The 26,403-nt window shown below is 45.0% G+C and overlaps 1 protein-coding gene across 6 annotated transcripts in view; it reads right to left on the minus strand.

Moving 5' to 3' along the window:
• The window catches only part of SDK1 (sidekick cell adhesion molecule 1), a 383,849-nt gene that overhangs the window by 23,302 nt on the left and 334,144 nt on the right, over window positions 1-26,403 (minus strand). For all 6 annotated transcript variants that reach the window (XM_041462308.1, XM_041462312.1, XM_041462313.1 and 3 more), the window contains 6 exons: window positions 24,530-24,631; window positions 9,573-9,688; window positions 7,674-7,860; window positions 6,781-6,918; window positions 3,586-3,747; window positions 2,308-2,433 (listed from right to left, as the gene is read on the minus strand). In XM_041462308.1, the coding sequence (XP_041318242.1) occupies window positions 2,308-2,433; window positions 3,586-3,747; window positions 6,781-6,918; window positions 7,674-7,860; window positions 9,573-9,688; window positions 24,530-24,631 (831 nt within the window). The remainder of the gene's footprint in view (window positions 1-2,307; window positions 2,434-3,585; window positions 3,748-6,780; window positions 6,919-7,673; window positions 7,861-9,572; window positions 9,689-24,529; window positions 24,632-26,403) is intronic.

A 26,403-nucleotide genomic window follows, 5' to 3' on the forward strand; every position in this document is an offset into this window, starting at 1 on the left:
TTCTTGATTTTATGTGAAGAGCACAAGTCAACTGCTCTTCTCTTGGAACAACTCCTCCTTAAAAACAAAGGTTGCTCCAATCCACATTCTACTGCCTGTATAAATCAACATGCAAAAGCAAATTCTTAGAATGATATGAAAACAGGAGCTGCTCTGAATGACCAGCCCTGAGAGGAAGAATTAGTTCCCTGCTTTTGTTAAGCTCGTGATTCAGATTTCAGACTCTTCCATGCAGAGATGAGGAAGAAAAGCAGCACAGAGAGGAAGCCGCCGCTTGGGTGGAATAAGCAAATCTTCCAATTAGTCTGTCTCCTCTCCTGGATCACATTTCACGCTTCCTACAGCTGCAACCAGAACGAAGGATGAGAATCCAGCATACAAATGCCTAGTTCATTTGCTACAGCAGCATGAATAGGATTAAAATAATCTGAAGAGGAATTAAATGCCTCAACAGTCAGGTTGCAAGAGCAGGAGAATAAGACCTCTTGTGTGCGCTTCCAGGATCAGTGGAGTGGGGCCAGCAGAAGTGACCCAGGGTTAATGCAGCTCAGACCTGCCTTGGAGGGACTATTTTCTTCCTACTCAAAAGGAGTGGGCCCCCAATCCTGCATCCTTGGCCATGAGCTGTGAAATGTTGGTTCACATCCAAGGAGGGGTCAAGTGGATGAGTTTCCAATGTCACCACTTGCACGAGCTGGATTTCCAAGCTTGCAGATAATCTGTACACGGGCTGCAGGTTTCCCCCTAAAATACTCTGACTCACACAAAACCTGTCTGGGGGAAATGTAAGCTGGCAAGTGATTTTAAATGAACAGGTTTGGTTGAACTTGCTACCTCACAACGCTGTTCAAATAAGAAAATATTTTCTACCTCTGAAGAAATAAGGACAGAACTCAAAAAGCTGATGAAGGTGAAGTAGAAGCACAGCAGTGTCATGGCTCTAATTGAAAACAAACTTGATCACTCTGGGAAACCCCAGTGCTTTGAGAAGGTATGTATTTCCCTTGCTTTTATTTTGAAAGCAATTGTCAAGTTAAATGACAGAAATAAGAAATTATTTTTAGGATCAGAGCAGAGCCTCATTACAGAGCAAATTCTATCAGATGCAGGTATGGAAATCTACATCTTCAGAGATGACCTCAATAATTTTCTTACTGGTCTGGTTAAATGTAATTAAAATCATTGGTTTTAGATGCAACCTGACATTCAAGACACAAACAAGCTTCTATATAATCAAACAGATAAGCATTCATTTAATCAATATATAATCAAGCAATGTGCAAGCACCTAGAAGTGAAAAAGAAAGAACAAGCAGCCAAGATGGTTATGTCTAGTGTAGATCATGTCTAATTTCCTTCTGTGACAGAGTAGCAGACCTTGTCAATAGAGGAGAAAGAGCAGACATCATATATCCTGACTTCAGCAAAGCTCCTGACTTGGTGACATCAAACACAGCCTGTGTGGAACAAGGAGCTGGTGGAGGTATCACCAGCTGGAAAACTGTACCCAGAGAGTGGTTATCAACATCCCCTGTCAGAGTGGAGGGAAGTTATCAAGGGAGATTACACAGAGGCCTGGCAGCACTCGCTGGCTTTCCTTAATGACTTAGCTCCCAGGAAATATGTGCTTTTTGAATTTCCAAGGGATACCAAGCTGCGATCAGGCCAGAGCACACACTGACTTTTAAAATTACCTTGTCCAAGTGGGGGAATATTCTGGAAAAAAGCAGAGAACAGCTTTACTAAGATGCAAATCCCAGAAGCAAAGGAGCTCTGGGAAAGCACCAAGAAAAGCTGTGGTGATGGGGGATTCCTTCCCCCCGCCTCTATGATCTCCCTGAAGAACAAATGGGGGAAGAAATGTGTGTGTGCTGCTGAAGCCACGGCCCTATTTTTAACATTAAAACAGTAATTAGCTGCTGTGCTCTGCTGCAGAAGGAGACAGATTTCTATCTGTGGTCCTCAAAATACAGCTCGCAAATACTTATTAGTTCTTGCTCCTGAAAGATGCTGTAAGCATTTAAATGAGTTTTAATTATTAACTATATTAGTTCATCTGTTGGATGATTTTCCAGTGATGTAGCACATTGAAAGCCAGAGTAGTCGGGGTAATTTTCTGTGACTGCTCCTAAAGAGGAGAAAATGTGCTAAACTACATAATAAACCAGTAATATCTTAATATTACTGGAAACACGTTCTCTCACAAAATCCCATTACCTTACTGGGATGACAAACAACCTCTCCACTTCATCAGGGGCTGAAGGAAGGGAAATGATGACATCAAACCCCTGCATTTCCTGGGGCTTACCTGAGGGTCGTGCCTCTATAATGTAGCCAGTTGTGGGTTTTTCTCCTGAATCTCCCTCAGTCCATTGCAGCGTCAGCCCAGAAGCAGATTTTGTCACCAGGATTTCCTGAGGGGAGCCAGGGGACCCTGAAGGAGGAAAGGAGAGTAGCAAATGAAGGTGGCATTAAACTGCAGCATGAATTGCTTCTGCTGAGAGAGGGGAAAAATTATCTTGCGGTGTCGGTCAACAAATATGCAACATAAACCAGCTCTATGGGCTACTGACCTGATTTTTTCACTAGCTCCAGTACCAGCAGTTACATATCAATGGGATTTACAGGTCATAGGATCATAGAATATCCGGAGTTGGAGGGACCCACTAGGATCATCAAAGTCCAACTGATGGCCCTACAGGGGATAACCCCAAGAATAAGCGGGGGTTACATCTTCTGTGTTAAGAAGACAAGAGACAAAGGACTCTCATTTTATCCATTGCTGCTGCTATTTCTCATTTCAGAGGTGAAACCTACCTGTGAGGTTCATGAAGAGATTCATGAGGACAGGCACTGCCCATTGGCTTGGGAAGATGCCATGGCCACGTTAGAAAGGATTCCTGATCTACACTTGGTCTGTGGTGTGGTGTGGTGTGAGAGTTACACTGTGGGAGTGGGATACAAACAAACAGAGCTGTGGCCACTGCACCGATGGTTTGTGACTTACCTGACAGGTTGGTATCATTGGAGAGCATCTACCTTGTTGGATTATCTGTTTATGAAAGTCACTGATCAAATAAGAAAACCAGCTCTGGGTACAGGCACTGAACCAAGCAAGGAATGCTGCCCTGCAGCTGCTCTTGACACAGCAGGAAATCCACAGATCTCTCCCTCTGCATAAGCCAACGTGTCAGGAGAGAACAATTGTAAATTCTTTCTGGTTTTGCATCCAGGAATCTCTGCTGGTTTCAGCAGCTACTCCAGTCCTGCCTCCCACTGCACAGCAGTACAGTCAGAATTATGTACTGCACTGTCAGGCTGCAGCTTGGAAATCCCTGGCTGGCCTGTTTGCATTATGATTTATTTACAGTGTTTTGTTTATTCACATTAAACTTCTAGGTTTCAGGAAAAAAAGGAAACATGTTTTTCATGGCAGTTGTGAAACGCACTGAATCACGTCCCGTGACTCAGCATCTCCTTGGAGCTGGAAATTCATGTGAAGCCCTGAGTGCACCATTCTCTGCTGGTGCCCCGTGTTTGTAGAAGTGATCAGTGACTTATGATTTGTTTTTATAGCCCCCCTCACCTTCTGCTGGCCCAGCTGTGATGTTGGCTTGCAGCTCAGGTCCATAGGCGATGGTTCGGGCTTGCACTCGGAATAAATAGGTCATGCCCTTGGTGAGATCCCGGACCTTCAGCCAGCGCTGCCAGTTCCCCTTAATGTCCACAGTCACCACCTTGCTCACCCCTGGAACAGCCACACAGGTAAAAAAATAAGAGGGAGTTTCAATGCAAAAATAGAAATCAAGTGGAGCTCATTACATCTAGACGGTAAGTAAAATCATCTAACAGTTTGCTAAGAAAGTATTTCTTACAATTAGCAGGAGTTTAAGTAGTGATAATAGGCAATTTTCAGCACTGATAAGTATAATTAGAGTTTAAGCTTGATAAGTGGGTACTGACAAGGAAAAAACCTTACAACACATCTGGGAAATTACCAAGAGACTACATGTAACCTCAGTAATTATTCTGAGAAGAAAGGAGGAGGTAAACGAAGAGGAGTGCACATTCCAGACTGCTTCCCAGGCAAGCATTTCTCTGTTGCTGCTTCCCCAAATAAACATGGTCTGGAGGAGAAACGAGGGTCAGGTGTGTTCCATCATCTCATCCTGCAATATCCACCATCCCCACGTGGATGCAGAGTGAAGGATGTGCAGCTCACCAGGACCCTGGGGCTCCAAATGCCATGGCAACAGGGGATGCAACCAAAGTGCTGTGAGCTTAAACAAGGCTGGAGCTGTGACTTGTGTTTCACTCTTCTCACTCTCTCAGAATTTTTCTTACATGGATCAATTAAAACCAGAGTTGCTCCTTTCACCAAAGTTTCACCTTTAGGTTCTCAATGCTGCATAAAGGACTGAGGGGCAATGATTGGTTTGGAAACAAAAGCTCTGGTTTTCACTGAAATTTTCTAGAAGTAAGTCAATGGAAATAATTTGATTTATAAAAGATTTTACAGAATAAAAAGTTCAAATTTAGAGAGTCTTTCTGATGTTTTTTTGGGTCTGTATGTACATGACACATTTCAAACCAAGAAGGTAGGAAGTAGAAGGTTTTTCCCACTAGAAATGGCTGCTTGCTAGTTTATCTTTCCAAGAAATGCAGAAGGAAGATGTTTTCAACCCAGATGCTTATTTTATGCAAATCAAGATGATACTTTCAGTTTCAATCACTTAAATAAAGAGTAATGTCCAGGCAATTTCTGTTCAAAGTTTTCTTCCAGATACAATTTATAACTCAGGGAATCTTTCCTTGGCTAACAAGGATGCAGTAAAAGTGCTCCCTCCTTCCACAGGTGAACTATTTCATTCTCTGAGACAAATCAAGAGGCATTTGTCATTTTGAAGTTATGTTCCAAAAAGAAAAAAAAAAACCAAAAAAACCAAACCAAAAAACTGTTGAAAAAGGCTCTGGGGCAATCTTGTTGTCTATTATTGTGTAAAACATAACAGTGTAAAGCTTAAACAATAAAAGGTCAAGCAGGGATAAGACTGTGCTAAAGAATAGATTGCTGCTTGGAAAATGGGCAGGCGAGTGGTGGCTGGTGAGTGGGAAGGCAAAAGGTGTCACCATGGGAGGACACTCAGCCAAAAATCAAGGATGGGTGGAAAGCCAAAATATGAACGAGAAAAGCTCCAAAAGAGGTTCCAGCCCATCCAGGTTGGTGCACTGCAGTGCTCACATGGAGGAATGGGGGTTCTGGCCCCATGTGGGCCATTTACTTAAGCTGGACTTGATGATCCATGGGGGTCCCTCCCAATTTGGAATATTTGTGAATCTGTGAAAATGATAGCATCAAGGAAGGGATTATTTTCCATGGCAGGAGAATAAATAATTTTGCTGAAAGAAAAATGTTGGCACAAGAGCAAATGGTGGGTAAAGACTGGAAAATAAATTTAGGCAAATATTTTGAATCTGAGGAAGAGCCCTCCATAACCTTCCTGCTCACATCAGAAATCCTCCAGAGGGGAAGGAGAGACAAACTGGAGTCAGGGGTAGCACAGGCAGAGGTGGGGAAGAGAGGAAAAGACAACAAAGGTTCTGAAGGATGTTAAGTCAAATACATGCAGAGAAAACACGATCTGACCCTTCCATATTTTCAGGGAGGGAAATGTATTCTTGAACATTGTGTAGGAATGAAGAAAAGGGAGGAAATGCCCAATCAGCCTGAACCTCCTGCCTACCCTGTGCACATTTCTTGGTCAGAATTGGAAATGCTTCCTGTATTAGCTCTTTCTGCTCAGACCTGCCAGCCATAAAGGCTGACCATGCTTTTATTCTGGTGTTTTCAATCCTGAGTTTAACTTTCTCTGTGCATGAGACATGGATATTCAGACAACATAGATCATTATTCCTTACAGGAGAAGCAAATACAAGTGATTGATATCCTTATTTCTTTGGAAAAGAGTTTAAAATGGATTGGCAATGGCTGAAATTACTCTCCCTGCTGTCATGCTGCCAAAGCTGGACATCCTATTGAACTATTGGCAATCTACCAGGAATATAAAAATATTAATAAGGCCATCCACAAACTATGTCATCTTTTCTAATTCACCTTTCGAATGAATTTATATTTGTTTTCAGAGAAACTGCCAAATCCTTCTCTGTTGCTTTTCTGGCAAATTAATGAAACGTTTGTGGCCATCACATTGTTGTGGTTTAACTGAACTCTGGTGCTGGGTTAAAAATGCTGCCTGAAAACTCCGTGTGAAGAGACACAGCCACGTCTCTGTCCTGTTATCCTCCCTGTCACAGCAGAGGTGCTGCCAGTGATGACCAGCACATTTGATGCCTGGGCAATCTCTGTGATAACAGAAGTGACACATGATGTGATAAGCAACACAAATGCGCCTGACAACTATTCTGGGATGGAGCCTACTCAGCAGTTTCAAAGGCAAAGCGTGGAGACAATCAGGCACTCCCAGGCTGAGCTTCCTCTTCGCCCAGACCAGGTAATGATGGCTGTAAAATGACTTTTCAAATCACACAGACTACAGTTTGTGCAAGAAAATGAGAGAAGACAAGACAAAAGCTATATTCCACAATATTATGGCTCACTGAAGCATTTTGGCAAAAGTGGAATTGTTTTATTTACCCTTTGCCACCTGGCTTCTCTTGGAAAACAGCAGAGAGCAAGTAAGAAATTGGGCAGAGATGAAAGGTCCTATAGCACCATTGTGTCATTTCCCCATGAATATGTATGATCAGAGGTCTTTCTTACCCTGGACAGGAGCCAGAGGCTCATAGACGACTCGATAACCCTGCAGGACTCCATTTGCTGCTGTTGGCTCGCCCCAAGACACGTTGAGGGTAGTGCAGGTGATTTCAGAGAAGGCCAGGAAGCTGGGAGCACTGGGTGCTGAAAGAATTGCACACAGATTGAATTGCAGCAGCAGGAGTCAATCTAATATACATATATATTATAAAACATTGCTTTATTTGCCCAGCCTAAATCTAAAGGAAACAAGCTGAGAATGGGATTTTTCACTTGTATCCAAATGTCCTGTAATCAGTCACAAACACAGCCTGTCCTAAAAATACAGCCAGTCAGCTGCAAAACTGAACCTCCAGAGCAAACAAGGAGAGAGGGCACGGAAGGGAAGGGCTCTCAGAAGGGTGCAATGGGAGCCATCTCCTCTTCACAGCCACCACCAAGGGCATTGTCTTCACCCTGTGCCAGAGCTCTCCCAGCACATCCAGCACAGGGTCTGCTCAGCCTGACTAGGAGGCTGCTGATCCAGCTTTAAAAAAAAAAAAAACAAAAAAACCAAACAGGGAAGAATTCTAAAAAGCATGCTAATTATCTCACAGGACCATCAGGGCAACTTCCAGGCACTGGAGATGAACTCCTTCTGATTTCCAGGTGTGGCAGCAGAAGCCACACACAAAGCCACAGACTGTTTCCTTCTGGACCAGCTTAGTTTAGGGACTGGCCCTTCTGCCACTCCGTTCTCATTTCAGCCGTATCACTCCCTTTCCTCACACTCCACCTATTTGATACATTTTTTTTTTTCCGCTTTCAAGACCTCTACAATACAAATCCAAACAGCGCTGCCCTGCTGCGTGCCCCATTTCCCCTGGCTGTGCCCAGGTGAGCAGGACTCGGTCCCGTACCCGCCTGGTGTGTCCTGCCCTGGGCAGGGCTGCTGCGGGGGCCGTCCCCGGCCGCGTTGAAGGCGGAGATGCACACCAGGTACCGCGTGTGGCTCGTCAGGTTCTTGAGCCGCACGCTGGTCTCCGGGAGGAAAAGGACCTTCACCTTCTCCGTGTCGTTCAGAGCGTCGCTCTCCCAGTAATAAATCTGTTGGGACAGCGAGACAGGATCACAGCATTGTTAAGGTTGGAAAAGCCTGCGAAGATCATGAGTCCAGCCATCAACCCCCAGGTTTGCCACTAAACTGTGTTCCCAAGTCCCACATCCACTTGCCTTCGGAACACTTCAAGGCTTGGTGATTCCATCACCTCGCTGGGCAGCCTGCTCCCGTGCTGACCAAGCTTTCTGTGAAGATATTTTTCCTAATATCTAATCAGAACCTCCCGTGGCACAACTGGAAGGCATTTTCTTCATCCTGTCATGTGTTGTACTATATCCTACACCTAGAAAATATTTGGCCACTGCAGCTACAAAACAACCAGAAAGACAGTGTAGTCTTGCCCTGGACTCGTCTATTAGTTGGGATACTCAGGTTTTTCAGCACATGCCAAATCTTTTCCTTAGCAAATTCCCTGCTAAGGAAATTAGTCCCTGAGTCCAATGACCACGTAGCTGAGTACATCACTCAAAAATAGAGGAAAGGCTGAAGAATATGGCTTAATGACAGCAGGTATGAGCTGCCAGGGTTCACTGAGGAGAGGTCAGTTTAAGCACTCCCTGCAATGCAAGCTGCCTGTCAGCACTGGCATCCTGACACACCCTGATGGTCCATAACCCCCCCTCTGCACACACACAGCACTCACACCACTGGTGTTCACAGCACAGCCAGGAAAATGCCCTCCTGAAGAGGGTAACAAAGATTCTCCCTAAAGTTCCTTGAGGTGCTTTCTCCCCTTCTTCCATTATATAATTTTTACCCTGATGCTATAAAATTAGCCTTCGGAGAAGTTGTTTCCAAGCAGGAAATTGGTGCCAGCCCTACTTATTGGACAGGCCTGGCAGTGAGAGCATTACAACAGGCCAAAGCAAGCCAGAGAGCTGAGAGAACAAGCCAAGGCAAGACTCCACCTTGGCTCTCCAAGCCAAGCTGCTGAAGCCATCTATATACGTACAAAAGGGAAAGGACAGGGATTGATATATAAGGATGCTTGTTAGTGCCAAGAAGGGATGCCAGATTATTCACATTGGCTTGGCTTTCCTTCACTTATGGATCTAAATTCATGGAGAGAGGCAGAGCCAGACACTGAACCCAAGCCAAGCTCCAATGTTTGTAGACTTGCCCATTCCCCCTCTCTGAGGGTCCATTCTCATGCTGGAGATGCTGAGCAGCGTGTCTCTGCAACGTGCTCATCTCCTGCAAACCAAACGCAATTAATGCTCTGATTTAATTTTGTTAAAGTTAAGGAAATGAAGCAAAGCTTCCAAAATCTGACCTGACTCAGGCTTCCAGCTGGGAGAAAGTTCTGCTCTTCCTAAAGGCTTGCAGCATTTGATGGAGGGAAAGCTCAGTTAATTTTCTTCAATACATTTCTTGCCCCCAGCTCTTGTGCAGCTATGTTGCTTTTTGTAGCAGATACGTTGCCTGCACAAGTGGAGCTGCCTCCTTATCTGCATACCCTGTTTCCCCCATGCTCTCCTTCTCCATAAATAATGACACACTCTCCCTTTTCTCTCCTTCCCCCTCCCAATCTCATTCTCTTCCTTTTGGTTTTGGGACTTGCTGCTGTTCCCTGCTGCAGCCTGAGCACTGCTCTAATTTGCCTTATGCGGTGAGGGCGACTGCACTTTGTAGAGCTCTCTCACAAGTAAATAGCAATGCCAAGCAAGATAAATGAAAACAGTAGAAATGGGAGAATTGCCTTGTAGCCTTGGATGTTCCCGTTCTGGCTGTCGGCAGGAGGGGGGTCCCAGGTGAGCTCCAGCTGGCTTGCAGAAAGGGAGTTGACTTGGATGTTCTGTGGGGCCAGCGCCGGTGCTAGGGAGGAAGGAGGACAGAAGAATTAACAGTGACAAGCAGAATGAGCTCATAGCCAGGTTTTTCATTTGCAAGAGGACCAGGACAGGCTCTGTTTATGCCACAAGTCAGCAATGAGCCAGCCCCGGGGTATCTGCGTCATCGGGATGTCTCGGCACAAGAGGAGTGAGGAGCAGCTGAGCCTCGGGACGTGGCTGTGCTCTGCTCCACGCAGGCTGGCTTAGACACTGAACCAACTCAATCCTGCCAGCAGCTTTGAAAAAGAAAGGAAAATTTTGCCTTGGTTCCCTGGTAGTTTGGGGCTCACCTTTGGTAGTGTACAGTGCTCCTGATCAACTGTTCCTGGTGAGCAAGGCAGCCCTTGCCACCATCAGCCCAAACGCCATTCATCAGCAAAACTCTGGGCTAAAATACTGCCTAAAATTACCTCCAAACCCAGTCAGCTGCTAATCAATGCACTAATATTTTATGTATGACAGAATGACTTTTAGTTTGCTACTATGACTTTTTGCTAGCTCCACTTTGATTACACCTCCACATGCACACACTGGCCCTCTTTGGCTCCTGATGGCATTTCTTCTTTGCATTGTGCTGTGCTAGAAAACCAATCTCTGAGTGCATTTGGGTCACTCCACACCTTCTCTTTGTCATGATCCCACTTGGTGCAGGTGCATTTTCCTCCCCAGCAGCTACTGAGGACGCTCTGTTCTCCCAGCCTGCTGTCTGAGCCTCCGGCAGGTTTTAACAAAACAGCTCCTGTTCTGTTCACAGGAAAGGTGCTGAAGTGTGTCCTGGTCAAACTGCAGAAGTGGGAAGAGAAAGGCAGGACAAAGGCTCCACTTCTCCTTTCTCTGTGTTCATAGTGCCATAGCCTTCTGTCAGACCCCCTGAGAAAGTTGTCTCTTTTCTCTCTGCCCCTTTCTGGGCCATAAATAGAAGCGATAAAATATTCACCGCTTGCACTGGATAGCGCCAGTTAGCTGCTCCTCTGGAGACTTCTTTCTTAAGAGAGAATGACCTTCATAAGTCACACTTTTCTACCAATACTCCCTCCCCCCAGAGTTATAAAATAAAAAAGTAATTAACACCCACTCAGCCTGACACCAACTATTTATTTTGTTCTAACTGTGTGGTTTCCATATTATCACTGCCCACCCTGCCGTTAATGGAAATGTTAATAACCAGCGCCAGGTTGTTGTGACAGATGCTTGGGCTCATTATCAGAAATTCTTATTTACCGCTCCATTAAACGACAGAATCGCACAAAAAAACAATTCAATCAAAACTAACTGGAGGAATTTTAACAGCCACATTAATAATCCAAAACATAAATAAAGTTAATGTCTTTTGCATGTTTGCCATCGGCAACTCTATTGCAAAATTATTGCTATACAATTAAAACGTGAAAGGTAAAATTGAAAATAGCCTTCATCCCAGGGCTTGGTTAAAACTATTTATTTATTGTGGTTTTTTTTTGTTTTCTTTTTGGCTGGATAGTGAATACATGAGGTGACAGTGACTATCAGTAAACCCTAGCTTGGTCACAAGGGTGCACTAGTCTAATTATTGCCCTGCCTTCTGTGCTCATCGCCTGGCTGGATGCCCTCAGTGCAAGGCAGTGCTGTTAGGGACCAAAAACCTCAAGATTTTGAGAATTTCACAGCATAAACCATAGCGTGAGGCCAAACTGATCACAGAGAGCAAAGCTGAAAACACATCCTAGAGATCTGCCAGGATGACACACTCAGGGAAACAGGAACATGTACAATCACAGAGGAAAATGGGTCCCTTTAGCAGCGTATTTCCTTTCTAAGGAGTGACACTGCTGTCTGTCCTGAGCTGACAGCTTCACAGGGCTCTCAACACCCGGGTCTGAAGCAGCATCTACAAGAGCATTTTTCTTTGGATGCCATGTGGCAGCCTGGAACAAATACTGCTTCTGAAACACGACCATCAGAGGAGATGGCGTGTACAACCCACTGCCAGAAAAACACTGCTTTTCCTCAACCCCTTCATGCAGCACATCTGAGAAACACAGTGGTTAAAACCTGCCAGTGCTAACTCTGCACAGACACACTCACTGCTGGAGCTGCACTTCTGCTGGCGTGGCAGAGGAAAATCTGATGGGAGGAACGAAAAAAAGTGTGGAAAAAGACATTTCTCTTCACTACTCCAGAGCCTCCACAAGATGCAAATTGTTTGGTTTTGTGCCCTGTGAGTCTGTCCCTCTGTTCAACTTTCAAAGGCTGATGTGTCCCCCCTTCTCTAAGCACAGATTTCTTGTTGACAGCGAGGGACAGCAGAAGAGTGCTGCTGACACTTGATGTGGCTCTGTGCGAGAGCACGTTCCATTAAGGGTGAAGTGAAATACTTCAAAAAGAAGGAAACACATCCCTGAAGACCCCACCTGTTTGCAACCCCAAACCATTCCCTGAATATATGGATAGCCTGTGCCAATAAAAGCAAGCGCATTTTAAAGGTGAATTCAAAAGGCTTTTTACCTTCTAGGAATGCACTTCAAGATTACTGAGCTTGGAATTTTTCACGGCTGTTGAAATCTCAAATACATAAAAAGCAAGGTTAGAGCTACATACCTCACACTGCTTTAGGTGTTAGTGACATTATCAACTATAGCAGGAGCGACACAGACCCCCGAGGGTCCAAACACAGCTCTTGGCAGGTGGAAAGCATTTCACTTTCCCTGAAAAAAAGTCTGTGTACTCATGAAGTCAAATTCTGTGCACGTATCCTGCCTTGGAATCTCACACAGATATTTGTAAACATTCCTTTTCTTATCTGATTTCAATTCATCTTAGATATTGTCTCCTTGAAACTCTCTCTCAGCCAAAACCTAAGGAGAAAGACTGAGCAGGTTGTGTAGTAATTAGTAACAAATAGTAACAAATATGGGCTGGGCTGCTGTTGGCAGGATCACGTAAAGACAACAAATCTATCCAGAAACGTGGTGAGAGTGTCAAAATGAGCCCATAAATAAAGTTACACATCTAAATCCACATTTAAACGTATCACTGCCCTCATTCCCCAGCTGCACTGAGCAGCCTCTGCTCTCACTGCAGGCAATTTGAGCTTGCAAATGCTTCTAACCTTTAAAGAGAAGGTGCTTTAAATCCCTGGTGGCCTCCCTGCTCCAGAGCTCTGTGCTCTGCAGAAGTTTCACCTCAGCTCTTCTCACTTGGGATATTTGTTCTCTGGGCTGTGTGGCACCCAGAGCTTTCCATCAATATGGAGCTACTATTCCTTTTCCCAGCGACAATCGCCACGATGCTCTGTGGCACAGGTAGGCTACAAATCCTTGTGATTTATTGGGCAAACTTGATAACTGGTTTTGTGAAGCATTCCTCACTGCTCTATATCTACTCCAGTTTCTGGGGAGCAGAGGATTTCTCCTCTACTGGTTTTCTAATTGTTTCTGCAGTGGCAGTGTTACTGGCAGGACACTCACAAACAAGTTTGGGACAAGATTTCCTGATACTCCCATGCCATTTAAGTAAAGATTCAGGCCAAAAATGAAGAGAAAAATGCAGTGAAAGAGACTGAAGGATTTTCTGTGCATCAGCTTGATCCCAAACAATCCCAAGCAAATTTCTGTTTTGTAAAGACCACTGATCCTTTTCTATCTCACACGTGTTTTCCCCCAGTTCTTCAAAGCATGACTTGGAGAACATGCCTGCCTTTATTCCCTGGTAATCAATATGTTTGCATTTTGGTGTTAGCACCTAGAGGCCAGAATCTCATTGCACAATGTGCTGCATAAACACAGAACAAAGACACAGCTCCAGGCCCCAAAATCCTCTAATCTGTCTCCTCATTACAATGGAGGGGTGGCTGCAGCATGTTCTGAGTACCAGCTGTAATTTTCCCTACCTAGTGATTAACAACAAGGGAGATGGCACAGCAGTGTTCAGTTCAGTGTGTGATGATGGGGAAATCTTGCACACCAGAGCTTCCAAAGTTTACACACTGATTCCTGGCACACACAGTCATGGAAAATAGGGCTAAAAGGGTTTGGAGAGGAATCAGACATCATCCTCCTGGGTCACACTGGGATCAGCTTGCTGGTCAGGTTTTCATGTAATCTCAATCACTGATTTATTTCCAGATTGTGCTGTCATTCCACCAACTTTGCCAGCACCTCTCTACTTTAAAAACTCTTAAAATAGGGGTTTGTGTAATACTCATACTTTAAAAATAAAAATAAACAAAATAGGGATATCTACAATAGAAACAACTCACAAAATAACTTTAATATTATTCTTTTTGATGCCTAACCTAAACCATCCTCACTGTATTGAAGTTATATCCCTGCAGTGACATGGAGATTGCTGCTTCTTCAGCTGCAGCCACTGCCTTCAAGTCACAGTGTAGATAAGCAATAGTTTAGTGGATTCTAAAGCCAAACACAACACAACAAACAGAAGGTCACCAGATAAAGCAGTGAGACTGATCAGCAAAACAGGCAAAGTGGGGTTTTCCTGCAGTACAGGCTTAGAGAAGAAATGTGAGGATGGTAACTCCCAGGAATGACCAAAAAGGTAGATCTGCAGATGTCTGCAGTCAGACCTTGCATGAAGGAAAAGTGGCATGAGAGAAGAATGTTCAGTGTTTATTGGCCATTTTCTGACAGAGTCTGGGAGAGAGCAGTGGGAGGATGGGAGCTTCCCCAGCAGCAGAGCTTGGTGCCATCAGGAATGCTGTGTGAGTGATGCTGATTAGCTCAATAACAATTAGTCAGTTGTGCTTCAAAACCAGCGACTGCGAAGCTGCTTTCCACTGTGAAGAGCAGCACAGTCTATATTTAGAATGTAAAACACACTTCCCACTAATTTCTGCCTGTTTTAGGCTGGGCTTCATCTTGTGATGGAAGTCGGTGCTTTTTCCAGGGGCTGAGCTGTCTGTGGTTACTCAGATGTGTTTCAGAGGCACTAAGAGAGGCAGAGCCACATTCCAGGGATGTGGGTCATAACCCCTCCAACACACTTCATCTGTTATGTTGGGCCTGAGTGCTCCTGCCCTCTTACTCAGCAATTTGGCACCAATGCTGCCCTGCCAGGTTTGTGACACCCTGAGACATGAAATGAGTCTCAGCAAAGGAGCAATCTGGCCTCCCCATTGTTGAGATGTTCAACTGGATGGGGGAGGAGGCTAAAACAGCTGTAAAAGCCAGGTTTTAGTTGGAAATACTCCTTTCCAAGGGATGTGGAGGTATGTGTTGATTTACACAATTGTATAGAACCGTATAAGAGAAATTGAAACAGCTCCCCATGTACCAGTGGAAGTGAACACAAGAAGAACTAGAAAAACATCTCTCTCACCTTCATGGATGTTGAGGAAGACAGAGCAAAAATGCAAAAATAGATGTAGAATAGAAAGACAAAAAATAGAAAAATCTATTTTAGTGGAGAAGAAAGGGTGAAGAGGAGAAAGAGAACAGCTGCCAGGATGAGAACTTTGGGAGTCTGGAACACCTGCAGCTGTTTTACTCTGTGCCATCTTGTCTGGGTAGGCAAACACTTGGCTCTCTGTATACCACATTTAGTACAGTAGCTGTGTTTTGCCACATCAATTTTTTAAGGGTATTAAAGTAATGAAGAAACACAAATTAAAGCAGCTGCAAATGATCCCCAAATGTAACATCCCCAGCTTCTATGCTTAACACTGGGAAGCTTCCCAATGTTGGCACAGGTATCTTCAGCACCTGCAGAGACAGAGGAGGCAGGTGGGGGTGGAGGGAGGGGGAGATGACATTCCTGCAAACCGAATTTCTGAAAACTGAAATAAAACAAGGACTAGAAATGGAGTCTCTTTTCCATGGACACAGATCTAGGGGCTTACCTGCCAGTGCTCTTTTTGAACTGAGGAGCATTCTCATCCTGTTCCTCACTAACTCTTCCAGTGGTGGTGAAAACACTGTTGCTGTGATCCCTACTCTTTTAAAGGGGGTTTGGATTTCCCACGTGAGCGAGCCATGTGCAGTCTGGGAATTTCATGGGGCAGACATGATCTGGGTGATTAGAACCATGGCAAACCCCACAGAGCAGTGCTGTGAAACCGCCTGCAAACAAAAACTACACACTTTTCTTTTGCTGAATTCCACAGTTCTACTTAGCAAACACAACCCTAGAACAGGCTATCACATTGCATACTGAGATTATCCATCAAGGAAGTGAGAGAGCCTGGCCCAAAAGTAAAGCCCTCACAGAACTGTCAGACTGCCTCGGGAAAGGGCATACAGGTGGTTAAAACAAGAAGTGGAGGGAATAATAAAATGAGCTTTTCCCTCTATTTCCTTCTTGTCAGTAAGGATATGATCACACACAGGCAGGCAGCCCATCAGTCAGCAGAGATGGGCCATGAGCAGGAGCAGCAGGAGCCTGACAGCATTAGATAAACACGAACCTGCAAGCTAAAACCCCCTCTCTCTTACATCCATGCAAATCAGGGATGGCTCCCTTACATCTGTGCACTTGGGGGTTTTCTCCATTGAAGAGAAGGAACAGTTGTGCAAAGAGGGCAGTGCCAGCTCTGATGAGTGCAGGATTCACCCCCAGGAGGGGCTGAAGGTTGTTCAAGGGATGGTGAGGAGCTGCTGCATGTCTGACCCTCTCTGGTGTGCACTGGGAGCAGTACAGGAGGGGAAAGCACTGCCCTCCACTCTCATACAAGTCTACCCATTAGAGAAGCAAAATTACCAATTTCAGATTATTTCCTCACACTCTCCAGGACCCAAAACTCCTTCTCCTCTATTTGTAGTCATGTTTCACTTATTATGATTTGTTAATGCCACATTTGAATATCATAATACCACAAGTTCATGGCAGCTGACAAAAGCACCCACTTCACATCCACTAACAGCAATGGCAGCACCTACTAAAGTCTAATCCTTCTGCTTCACTGCAGCCAAGAGAGCGTAGCAAATAATCTCCCCTGGGTTTGCCATCTACCAAATGTCAAAAGCTATATGAGAAAAAAGTCAAAGGGCACAGGTGAGATCTGCCCCCGGAATAACCTTTCACTGTGGCTTTAATGCCAGTTTGGGTAGCTGACCCCCACGAGGAATTAATTTAGGATTTACAGATTGCAATGGTCAGGGAACCCCAGGGAGCCCACAGAACACTGTGTTCTTATGCTCCTGGGGAGAGAGAGATGAAATTTAAATTTTCTTGACTCTCAGTGAGAGTTTTCTTTCTTTATTTTTCATCCCTTAGATCATTGCTGCAGTTTCACACCCCCATTCCATCTCAGTGCCTGGACTGCTGCGGCCAAGATATTTTAGACTATTGCTAATTCATACTTTCTTAAGAAAAAATTGCAACTTTTTTGTTTTAGTCTACAACAGGCAACCTGAAGAGCCTCCAGTTCTGTGATTGACGACGGATACAGCAAACAGATGTCAGAGAAGAAAACCAACTGTGTTTCTCCACAGCTGGCTTCACAGCAAAGCTGTACAGAGGAGGCAAAGCCACGGGAGTTGAGGCCCACATGAAAATACTTACAGCACAAATTTTGCTCACATATCCCAGGATGACTGCAAACAAGCAGAGCAGGACTGCACAATTAGGCAAAATAGGAATTTGGCTGCAAATATAACCTTTTAGTCAAAAGCACTCCAACTCCAGCCTGTGTCTGCTGGAATAGGAGTTATCAGCCAGGGGCTTCCCCACCTCTTTACCAGGACAATTTCTGGTTCATTTGACTTTACTACTGATTGCTCATGGTATTTTTTTTTTTTTTTTTTTGAAGGGAAGGTTAATTCCTCTGCTTTTAATGGAGTAGCTGTGCTGTGAGCTCAGTAAAGCTCTGCATACACGATCAGGCTTCTCCTCCCTCTGCTCTGCGCAGGGATGTCCCCGCTCCGGCTCTCACAGCCCACAGAGCACTGCAGCACAACAGCTCGTTTGTCCTTCCCCTCCCACAACTGCAGCACACAGCCACGAGCCCTCCCGATGAATCTGAGCACGGGGGCCTGCACGATCGGCACCAAAAAATCAGCATCGAATGGTTGGGGTTGTGAGTTCACCATCAGAGCAAAACGCTGCCCGGCGATCGCAGCCCAGCGCTCCCGGCCCTGCCGCAGCCAGGGACCAGCGCATCACAAACCGCGGATGTTTTTGCTAGGACAGAAACATCTTCCCTACACTGAGACGTGATAAAAAGAGGCAATTAGACCCGAGCTAAGCAGGAGCTGCCGCACTGCATAAAGCATTGTGCTGTACCAAAGGCTGCTGATGACCAATATTAACAACTTAATGAGCTGTTAATGAGGCGCGCGTTCGGCTTTTACTTGCAGCACGAAAACATTGCAAATCATTTTAGGGAGCTTTGGACTGTCAATGGAGAATTAAAGATGTCAAATAAGCCCATCAAATCTATGTCTCAATCTGGACACTGCTTTCCAGTGCGTTCGCTTAAAATTCCTTCTCCTATATGGTAGAATAACTTGCTTTGACAGCACTACGACTCCCAGACTTTGCTTCCTTCTGCCCTGACATTAGATTTCAGTCTCCAGAGAGCTGCAGGGATGTCTTTTTGACATGTTGACATTAAGGACACTTCTTCCACAGACTCACACTGGCACGGTTACTTTCTGTCTTGCCATTGTAAGAGCAGCTACTGAGCTAAGCTACCAGATCTGGAAGTCTAATTAGCAAAACCTTCACATTATCTGTAAACAGATTAAGAATATAAAATTACCCTTAAAAATAGTCAGTTTGAGTAGGAAAGGGAGCCAAACCTTACAGAGAAAATTCATTGCCATAACTCCCCAGCATTGTAACAATACCAGCAGCAGTGACTAATGCTCTGATGTGGGCACACTTTAGTTTGTTATTTTCTACTGTCCTGTCACAGCCCTGCAGGATTAGATCCCACAGCCACATGCTATCAACACTCCTGCTGCCTCCAGTGGAGCTGCATTGAGGGGAACAACAAAACCAAATTGGACTTGCTACAGACAAGCCCTAAGTTGTGCCCCTGTACATAGAGTGAACCTGGAGAAGTTTAAAATCCACCAAGAAACACTGATGGGATGTGCCCAGTGGCCAATCCTGCTCTCAGAAACGGGATGCTGTTGGGATACAGGTGAATTGAATTCCAAGAGAAACTGGAAAGTGGTTACTTTCCCAGACCAACCAGGAAATGTCTCACCACTTTTTTTTCCTTTCATCTTCCTACAGTTTGCTTTCTTACTGTGCTCTGACTTTCCTCTGTCATTTAGCACGTTGTTGGAGAACATGGCTTGCATCTTCAACTCCAAGCTGACAGGAGACCTTCTCCTTCCTTGGAGAGAAAGACACTGGGGACAGGATGGCAACCCAGTGTCACTCCTGGAGCAAGGCATTCCCAGAATGACAGGATAAAGCTCATCAAGAACTGAGCATCACATTGGAACAGCTCTGTAAGTTCTTTAAATTTAAAGGGGGAGGGGAAAAGGACAACCGGTTTCAAACACCCTGCCATCCCCCAAAAGTAGCATCTTGCTTATGTCCAGAGGTGTCAGCAACTAAAAGGCAAACACCCTTTTATTTAAAAGGCTTGGTGCTTTTTAAAGTGCCAAAGTTGCCCTTTGTTTAAAGTTTGAGCACATGAAACCAATAATTCATTTACCATTCTGTTCCCCAACAGCTTCCCTCCATCCCCTTTTTGTTTATTGAGGGAAGATACTGTCCCCTAGGCTGACAGGTTTTAGACTGCTGCAATGTGAAATGGCCATGATAATCCTTCTCTTCCCTTCTCCAGTGGCATCTGGGATGGCACTACCCACCCAGCTCTTGCAGCTGTGCCAGCAGCAATGTGCTGCTATCTGCACAGGCACAGCCAGCCCACGTGTCCCACCGAGACAGGAGAGAACAGCCACGGGCCACGGCAGGGCGCAGGCTGCCAGCTCGGATGCGCTGGAATCTTGTCATTCCTCTCCGAGCCTGAGACCAAGGAGGCACAGGGGACTCCACACAGCATCTCCTCTGCTGTTTGGGGCAGGGGAGGAGATAAAAGCTGCTGTGCTGTAAGAGAAAAGGGGGCCCAGGCTGTGCTGAGGGACTCCCTTCTCCAGGAAGGGACTGAGGTGGCACCACCGGGGGAATCTGGAGCACGCACATAAAAGACCGAGGCCTGAAGAAAGAGATTAAAGCACCCAAGGGCAAAGGAGCCTTGTCCTGCCAACCTTCCTTGCCTTCAGCACAAAGGGGTGTTGCCCCAGCACAGATAACCAGGTAAGAAAGGACAAGAGCTCTGTGCTGGAAGCAGTTTCTAAAGGGGAACAAAGTACTTGGAGTCAAGTCTTTGCTTCCTTACACGGCTCCTTTGTCCTTATCATGGCTTGCTCTTTTAGTGTAGCCTTTTCTGTCCCAAACCTATTTCACTATTTTTAGTCTTAGAGCTTTCCAGGTGTTTTCAGTTTCTGGCCTGTAAAATGCTGGAGATGGCCAGGCAGCTCCAAGTGCTTCCCCTGACATTACTGGCAGAGCAGATGTCCCTGTGTCAGCTACGGGTAAATAAAATAAAATTTGTGAAGTCCAGGAACACCTGTGGAGCTGCAGGCAGGAGGGCAGATGAAAATAATTGCACATAACAGGAAGAAATTTGGTTTGGTGTCTGCTAGCTTTGCACTAACAGGTGGATTCAGCTTTTGAAGACAGAGTTAAGAAGCAGACATCACTCTGTTCCATTCCTGTTCTTTTCCAAGCTACAGTTCCACTTGGAAGAAAATGAGAGAGCCAGGTAATGTTCTCTGAAAGACGATGGTACAACTAGAGTGGCATTTCAATGGAGACTACTAAACAAAGGGATTTTTCTCCCAGCTCTTTTTACTCCTTGCCTTTCCCATTACAGAACCAGCTCTCAGAGATCATCATTAAAAAGAACAACAACAACAACCCGGCCTCATCAGTTCTTGTGAATTCTGAAGGTCACCAATGTCACCATCAGTTATAATGACACACATCACTCCCCTCTTCACACAAATGGATTTATAGCCTGTTTAAAGGCTGATGTCTCTCCAAGCACTTCACCCCTTCTGCCACCCCTTCTCTGCACACACTCACTCTACTCCAGCAACAGCTGCTGGAAGAAATGATGAATTTCATTACTTTTCATCCAAAACAGCTTTGCAGTATATGGGAGAAGCACTGAAGGCTGCAGGCTCGTTAGCACAGGATTTGTATTGCCACATTTTACTTTATTCACCTTCCCAAATTAGGTGAAGCACGTCTGGCCCAAACCTGTGATTTCTGTTTAATTAAAATGCAGGTAGTGGAGTCTCCTGAACTCCAGAGCCCCCCACACAATCAGGTGGTGACAGCAACCTGGTAGAATAATGCTCTTGATATAGTGGCTGCTCTAACAGAGTCTTAATTTCAGTGGAGCAGAACAGCACCTCTGGTAGCAGCTGTGTTTCGGGCTGGGATGAATATCAGTACCCAGCCTCTCGCTGAACACTCACTGCCTCCCCAATCAGAGCCAGCATCCCTGACAGCTGAACTGTTAAATGAATTAACAAGGCGAAAAGGGGGCTTGCCAGCGGGGCTGCAACTCCATTCCTAATTTCTGCAAGTGGTGGCTTTCAATTTTTCTGTCATTTGTCAGGAGATGCACATGGTTCTCTAATGAGCAGGGCAGAGCTGCAGCCAGCACTAAAAAGGCAGTGTAGAGGATCTTCTGGGCCTTGGAGGAGAGGGATGCAGATGCTTGAGGCAGGTGGGGGAAGGACACGGGCTCTGCTCAGGCTGAACAGGCAGCACATCCTTCCCAGCTGTGCTGAGCTCAAGGACTCCCAGCCCACTCTCCCATCTTGGGGAAGAACTGCTCTCCACACCAGTGAGTTTTGCCAATATCCAGGCATAACTCTAAAGGAGCCTTTGATCTTATGGGCTACCCGAAAAAGGGAAAGCATTTCCTCCACCTGTATAATAAAAAACCCCAAAAAAAACACAAAAAACCCCCAAAAGATCCAAACCACTGACATCCAGCTTTCTTGATAAAAAAAAACAAACCAAAAAACCAAAAAAACACCAAAAAAAACCCCAAAAGATCCAAACCACTGGCATCCAGCTTTCCTATTTACCATGCAAGCTGGGCTACAGAGGCCTTTTACTCATGGCTGGCCCATTGTTCTCTCCCAGAATTTCCACCTGCCCATCAGTCTGAGGCAGGGAAGACCTGCTCAGGCTGCCCAAGGGAGAAGTTGGCTGAAGCACAGCTCAAGAGCACTCCAGGGCTGGAGAGAAACTCCCCATTTGGGTATATTTTGCTCATTTAATTGGCAAAACTTGATGAAGGTTTGTTTTAGTAGCTTCCCCCCCCCCCAGCTTTCAGGTGGTTCTATTACCTACTGGAACTTTTACTGTAAAAATCCAGGTCTCATCATAGGGAAATTTTCAAATCTAACAGGGGAGAGCACAAGAGGGAAGGAAGGAATCACAGACACTCCTCCTTCTGCATCACTCTGTAGAAGCTGAACAGCACAACCAACAGCAACACGAACACCCAACAGAAATGGGTGTTTTGACCGAGCTGGCCTAAGCCCAGCACATTTCCCCAAAGGCACAAAGGCTGTTTATCCCTTTTATGAGCCAGAGAGGAATGTTCTCCCCTCTCCCAGAATTACTGCAATGCTTAGGGCAGAACGAGGCCCCATTTAACAGCACTGAGACAAGAGCTACCTGAGAGCTTCAGCCCAGGAACTGGCCACCTTCACTCACTTTGTGCCCAGTGCTGTGCCTGTGTCAGCACTTGTTTATTGGGAAGCTTTTCTCCGTTTTTAACCTGGATGCCCCATTGCTGGAGCTGAGCAGACTCATTTTTTTCCAGCTTGCTGCTTAACTGCCTTTACCATGGGTAAGAACATTGAGCAAACAATAACAGCAAAAACCTTGTATTTCCACAGCACACTTTAACTCAAAGGTGTCACAAATCAATTTAAAACTTAAATTGCAATACCATCTCCAATCACTTTACTCACAGTATAAATCACAGCCAGTTCTGGAGGTGGAAGAGGCAGTTATATAACAAAGTGTAATAACTTCACACAACAAGAGTGAAAATCGGCAGGAAGATCCTACATTCATCATCTCTGCTGTGTGAACCTGGATGGTCCCTTTCCAGAGGTAAATCCAGGAACTCCAAAACAACAGCCAAGTCACACACTACAACTTCAGACACACCAGTCCTGCCTGGGAAAGGAGGCCTCCTGGATAGCACAGAATCATGGAATGGTTTGAGATGGAAGGGATCTGAAAGCTCATCTAATTCCAGCCCCCCTTCCTTCAGACACGCAGGGGTCCTGTAATTATCTCAGTATCCTCTCAAGTCTGTCTCCTTCCATTGCCTTGTTCCCTGAGTTATGATAGGAAGATGTGGACTGTGGGATTAAAAGACACAATATGAGGCATTTCCTTGTTTTTCCCAGCTGATTTCCCATGCTGTGTACATGTGTATAAGTGCATGTGCTGGCTCCATTTGCAGCAGGCAGATACTTAGCTCTGAAACAAAAATGTATTTTGAAGCCAGATACAGTTAGCTCCACCTGGGACTTTCTTTGCTGCAGTTGCAGAAGTAAGTTGGAGCAGAAGCAAACTAGAAAAAAATGTAAATATTGCCAGCTGTCTCTCCAGGACAACGCTGCTCTGATTAATTTATGATGTTTTCAAAGAAAGACGGTGAATGTTGCACCATATTTGAAACGAAAAGGTTAAGCAGAGTTTAAAAAAATGCGCAGTGGAGCTCTTAAAAAAACGTGCTTTGCTTAGTTTTGAGCAATAGAATGTTTAATGAGTAATAATGAAATGAATTAGTGCTGGCTTTGATAGCTCCTCCATCCCACAGCCCCGAGACACAGAACAAAGTGCAATCAGCTCCATTGCTGGGCCAAGCAACGGGAGGGTCGAGCTGCCTCCCCTTGTTCTGAGCTTCAAACGCTGCTGCTGCAGAAACAGAGACCAGAACTAATGAGGATTTCAGAGCCAGCCTCCCTCCAGCTGGGATCACCATAACCACAGCCCTGCTGGCAGGACTGCAGGAGGGCAGCAGCCCTTCCAGTCCTGCCCTTCCCAGCTGGAGTTTCTGGGGGGACAGAGTGGCTGGAGGTTTATCTGGGCTCTCACAAACCACCCGTTCCTCAAGGCATTCACAGAAACGTCTGATCAACTCTTCTGTCCTGATTTCCACCTCCAGCCTTCCAGTGGGGGGATTTTAAAATGATCAGAGAGGACTCAGGCACCAGATCCAGAGTAAGCAAAGGCCTGAACAGTGCCACTGACCAGGGCTGGATGCAGGGACAGTCTGCACGTTCCTGGGAGCACCCAACCCCTGCCACCAAAACCAGCACTAAACCAAACACGGCATCTCCTCGCTTCAAGAGCACAAAAACACAGCCAGCTGTGGTGCCAGGCAATGTCTCTACACAGAGAGTTATAAAATAAAAGGATCAGCTTTCTGAGTCTCCCTTGTTTTGTAGTTTTGTTTCTTTTCCCTTGTGGCTTTCCTGTGCTCCACTTTTCACTTCTTTAACTCGAGTCAATTTTTCCCTCAAGCTAATTTGGTATGAACAGTCATCCTCCTGCAACTCCAAAAATATTTTCACTTCTTTCTTTCAAATGTCTTTTCTTCCCTCCTTCCTGCAGACCAACTGGTTTCCAACGGCAAGGAACTGCCAGTGCTTATTCCAGGAGAGTGGGCAACAAAAAACTGTCAGCAATAATGACTGGGGAACTTTCCAAATAATCCCTTTCCTGGACAATTATTGATCATTATCTAGAGAATACTACAACATGCTGATATTACAAAAAAAAAAAAAAAAAAAAATCAACTTATTTTCTTTTCACATACCTGCTTCACCCACAAACACTTCCACTGGTGTGCTGGTAGGGCTCTCACCAATGACATTATATGCTGTCATTAGTACTTCATATCTCTTGTATTTCTTCAATTCTGAAAAAGTAAAGTATTACATATTAATATTATATATTATGATTTACACTGTATTACAGCTATCTTTTAGACTCCAACACCTCTTTGTCTCCAGACTTGTCTCTCAGAATAGAACAGGGGCAGTAGAACAGTACAACAGTGCAATGTCTACTTCAAGCCTTCCCCAATTCACACATCACAACAGTATTTTCATCATTTTGAAAGACATTTGTGATGAAATGGCAGGATTTTTCAGAGTTTCCACACAGTGTCACTCCAGTAAGAGGAATAATGCTTTATCTCTATTTCTTATGGATAACTAGCCAGAGGAACATCTCTAGGTCATTCTTAAGTACAGAAAATGGCAGGATTTGGCTTTGAATGTCACCATAAAGTCTCATTTTGATCTGCACTGGTAGGAAAGAGCCTGCCTAGCCATTGCCTAATCCCTGGAATGCTCATTTAGGGGTGGCATTTGGCAACTGCACTGCTCCAGGACAGCTGAAGCAGGTGCAGAGGGAGAGTTGCAGTAGGGAATCTGGAGTCCCATTCCAGGTCCTCCACAGGGATCTTCTCCTTCAACGTGACCACAGCCCGACCATCAATCACAATCAGAAAGGAGAATTTGAAGGCTGGACTCCATTTGGCCACCAGGCAACAAATTTCTTTGCTGACACAGAGAAACTACTCTGACAGATGAGGCAGGTGAGTGAGAGAAGCGTGAAAAAATCTGAAAACCCCAATTGTTTGTGGGTAATTAACAGATGCAACGAGGGAGGAGCAGAATCACATCAACGTCATTAAGGGAGGTAGCGCCTGAGCAGTTTCAGATTTTGCATTTTCAGGATGAAAGAATCAATCCTAACAGATATATTTATCATCTACAATACTTAACAGGGAAATTAGAGTAAGAGAGCAATCAATAATATAAATTGCCCTATTTAAATGAGCATTGAATTAAGACACGCATGGCCAGAGGTCCAAATTTCTCCCTTTGCCAATAATTTTCCCTGCTATCTATGAATCAGAGTCCTCTTAACACGGGGTCTGACAGTGTGCCATTGGTTTGGTATGGTTCAGAAAGTCTAATTAGGCAAGTTGTCTAATTTCAGTGCCACAAAACTGTTGATGTGTGTTGTGCTCCAATATCTGACCGTGACTTCAGCATCATTCCCCAGTCTCTGGCATACTGTAAATTATACCTAATACATCCCCATTTTTTTAAGTGTCATATCACTACATTTGGATGGACTGCAAAAGATGGAGCAAGCAAATCAGAAATAACAAACAATAGTAAGATACACACGTATAGAACTGGGCAGCTTGCACAGGGAAACTGTTTCTTTTGCCATGAGAAGCCACAAAGGAGATTTTAGTGTTAACTGGATGTGGAAGAAAATGGAACATGAGAGTTCATGCATGCAACTTTCAGTGGGGATCAGGCTTCATTTTCTCTTTTTTTTTAGTCCATCACAATCTGTGACTCAAAAGCCTTGGGCAAAACCTATCTAGTGAACCATCAGCACCACAAAGCAACTTGCCTTTTAACTCTGTCGAATGTTATTTTATTCATTTCCAATTGAAAACACCTCTGGAGATGCACATAAATTCATTGGGCCCTTTCTAAATTGGCCTTGTACTCCATGGAATGCCCAAGCATCGCAATGTTTGAATCATAGGACTAACGATGTGATACAGCTAAACTCAGATGGACTGCAGAATATGTAGCAAGTGAATCAAAATTCGTTTAGCATCAGCAATACTGGGTTGTTACAGTCACTAATGTTTTACCT

Source organism: Pyrgilauda ruficollis, unplaced genomic scaffold, assembly GCF_017590135.1.
Source record: "Pyrgilauda ruficollis isolate IOZ18807 unplaced genomic scaffold, ASM1759013v1 scaffold16, whole genome shotgun sequence".
In the NCBI taxonomy this organism is placed as follows: Eukaryota; Metazoa; Chordata; class Aves; order Passeriformes; family Passeridae; genus Pyrgilauda; species Pyrgilauda ruficollis.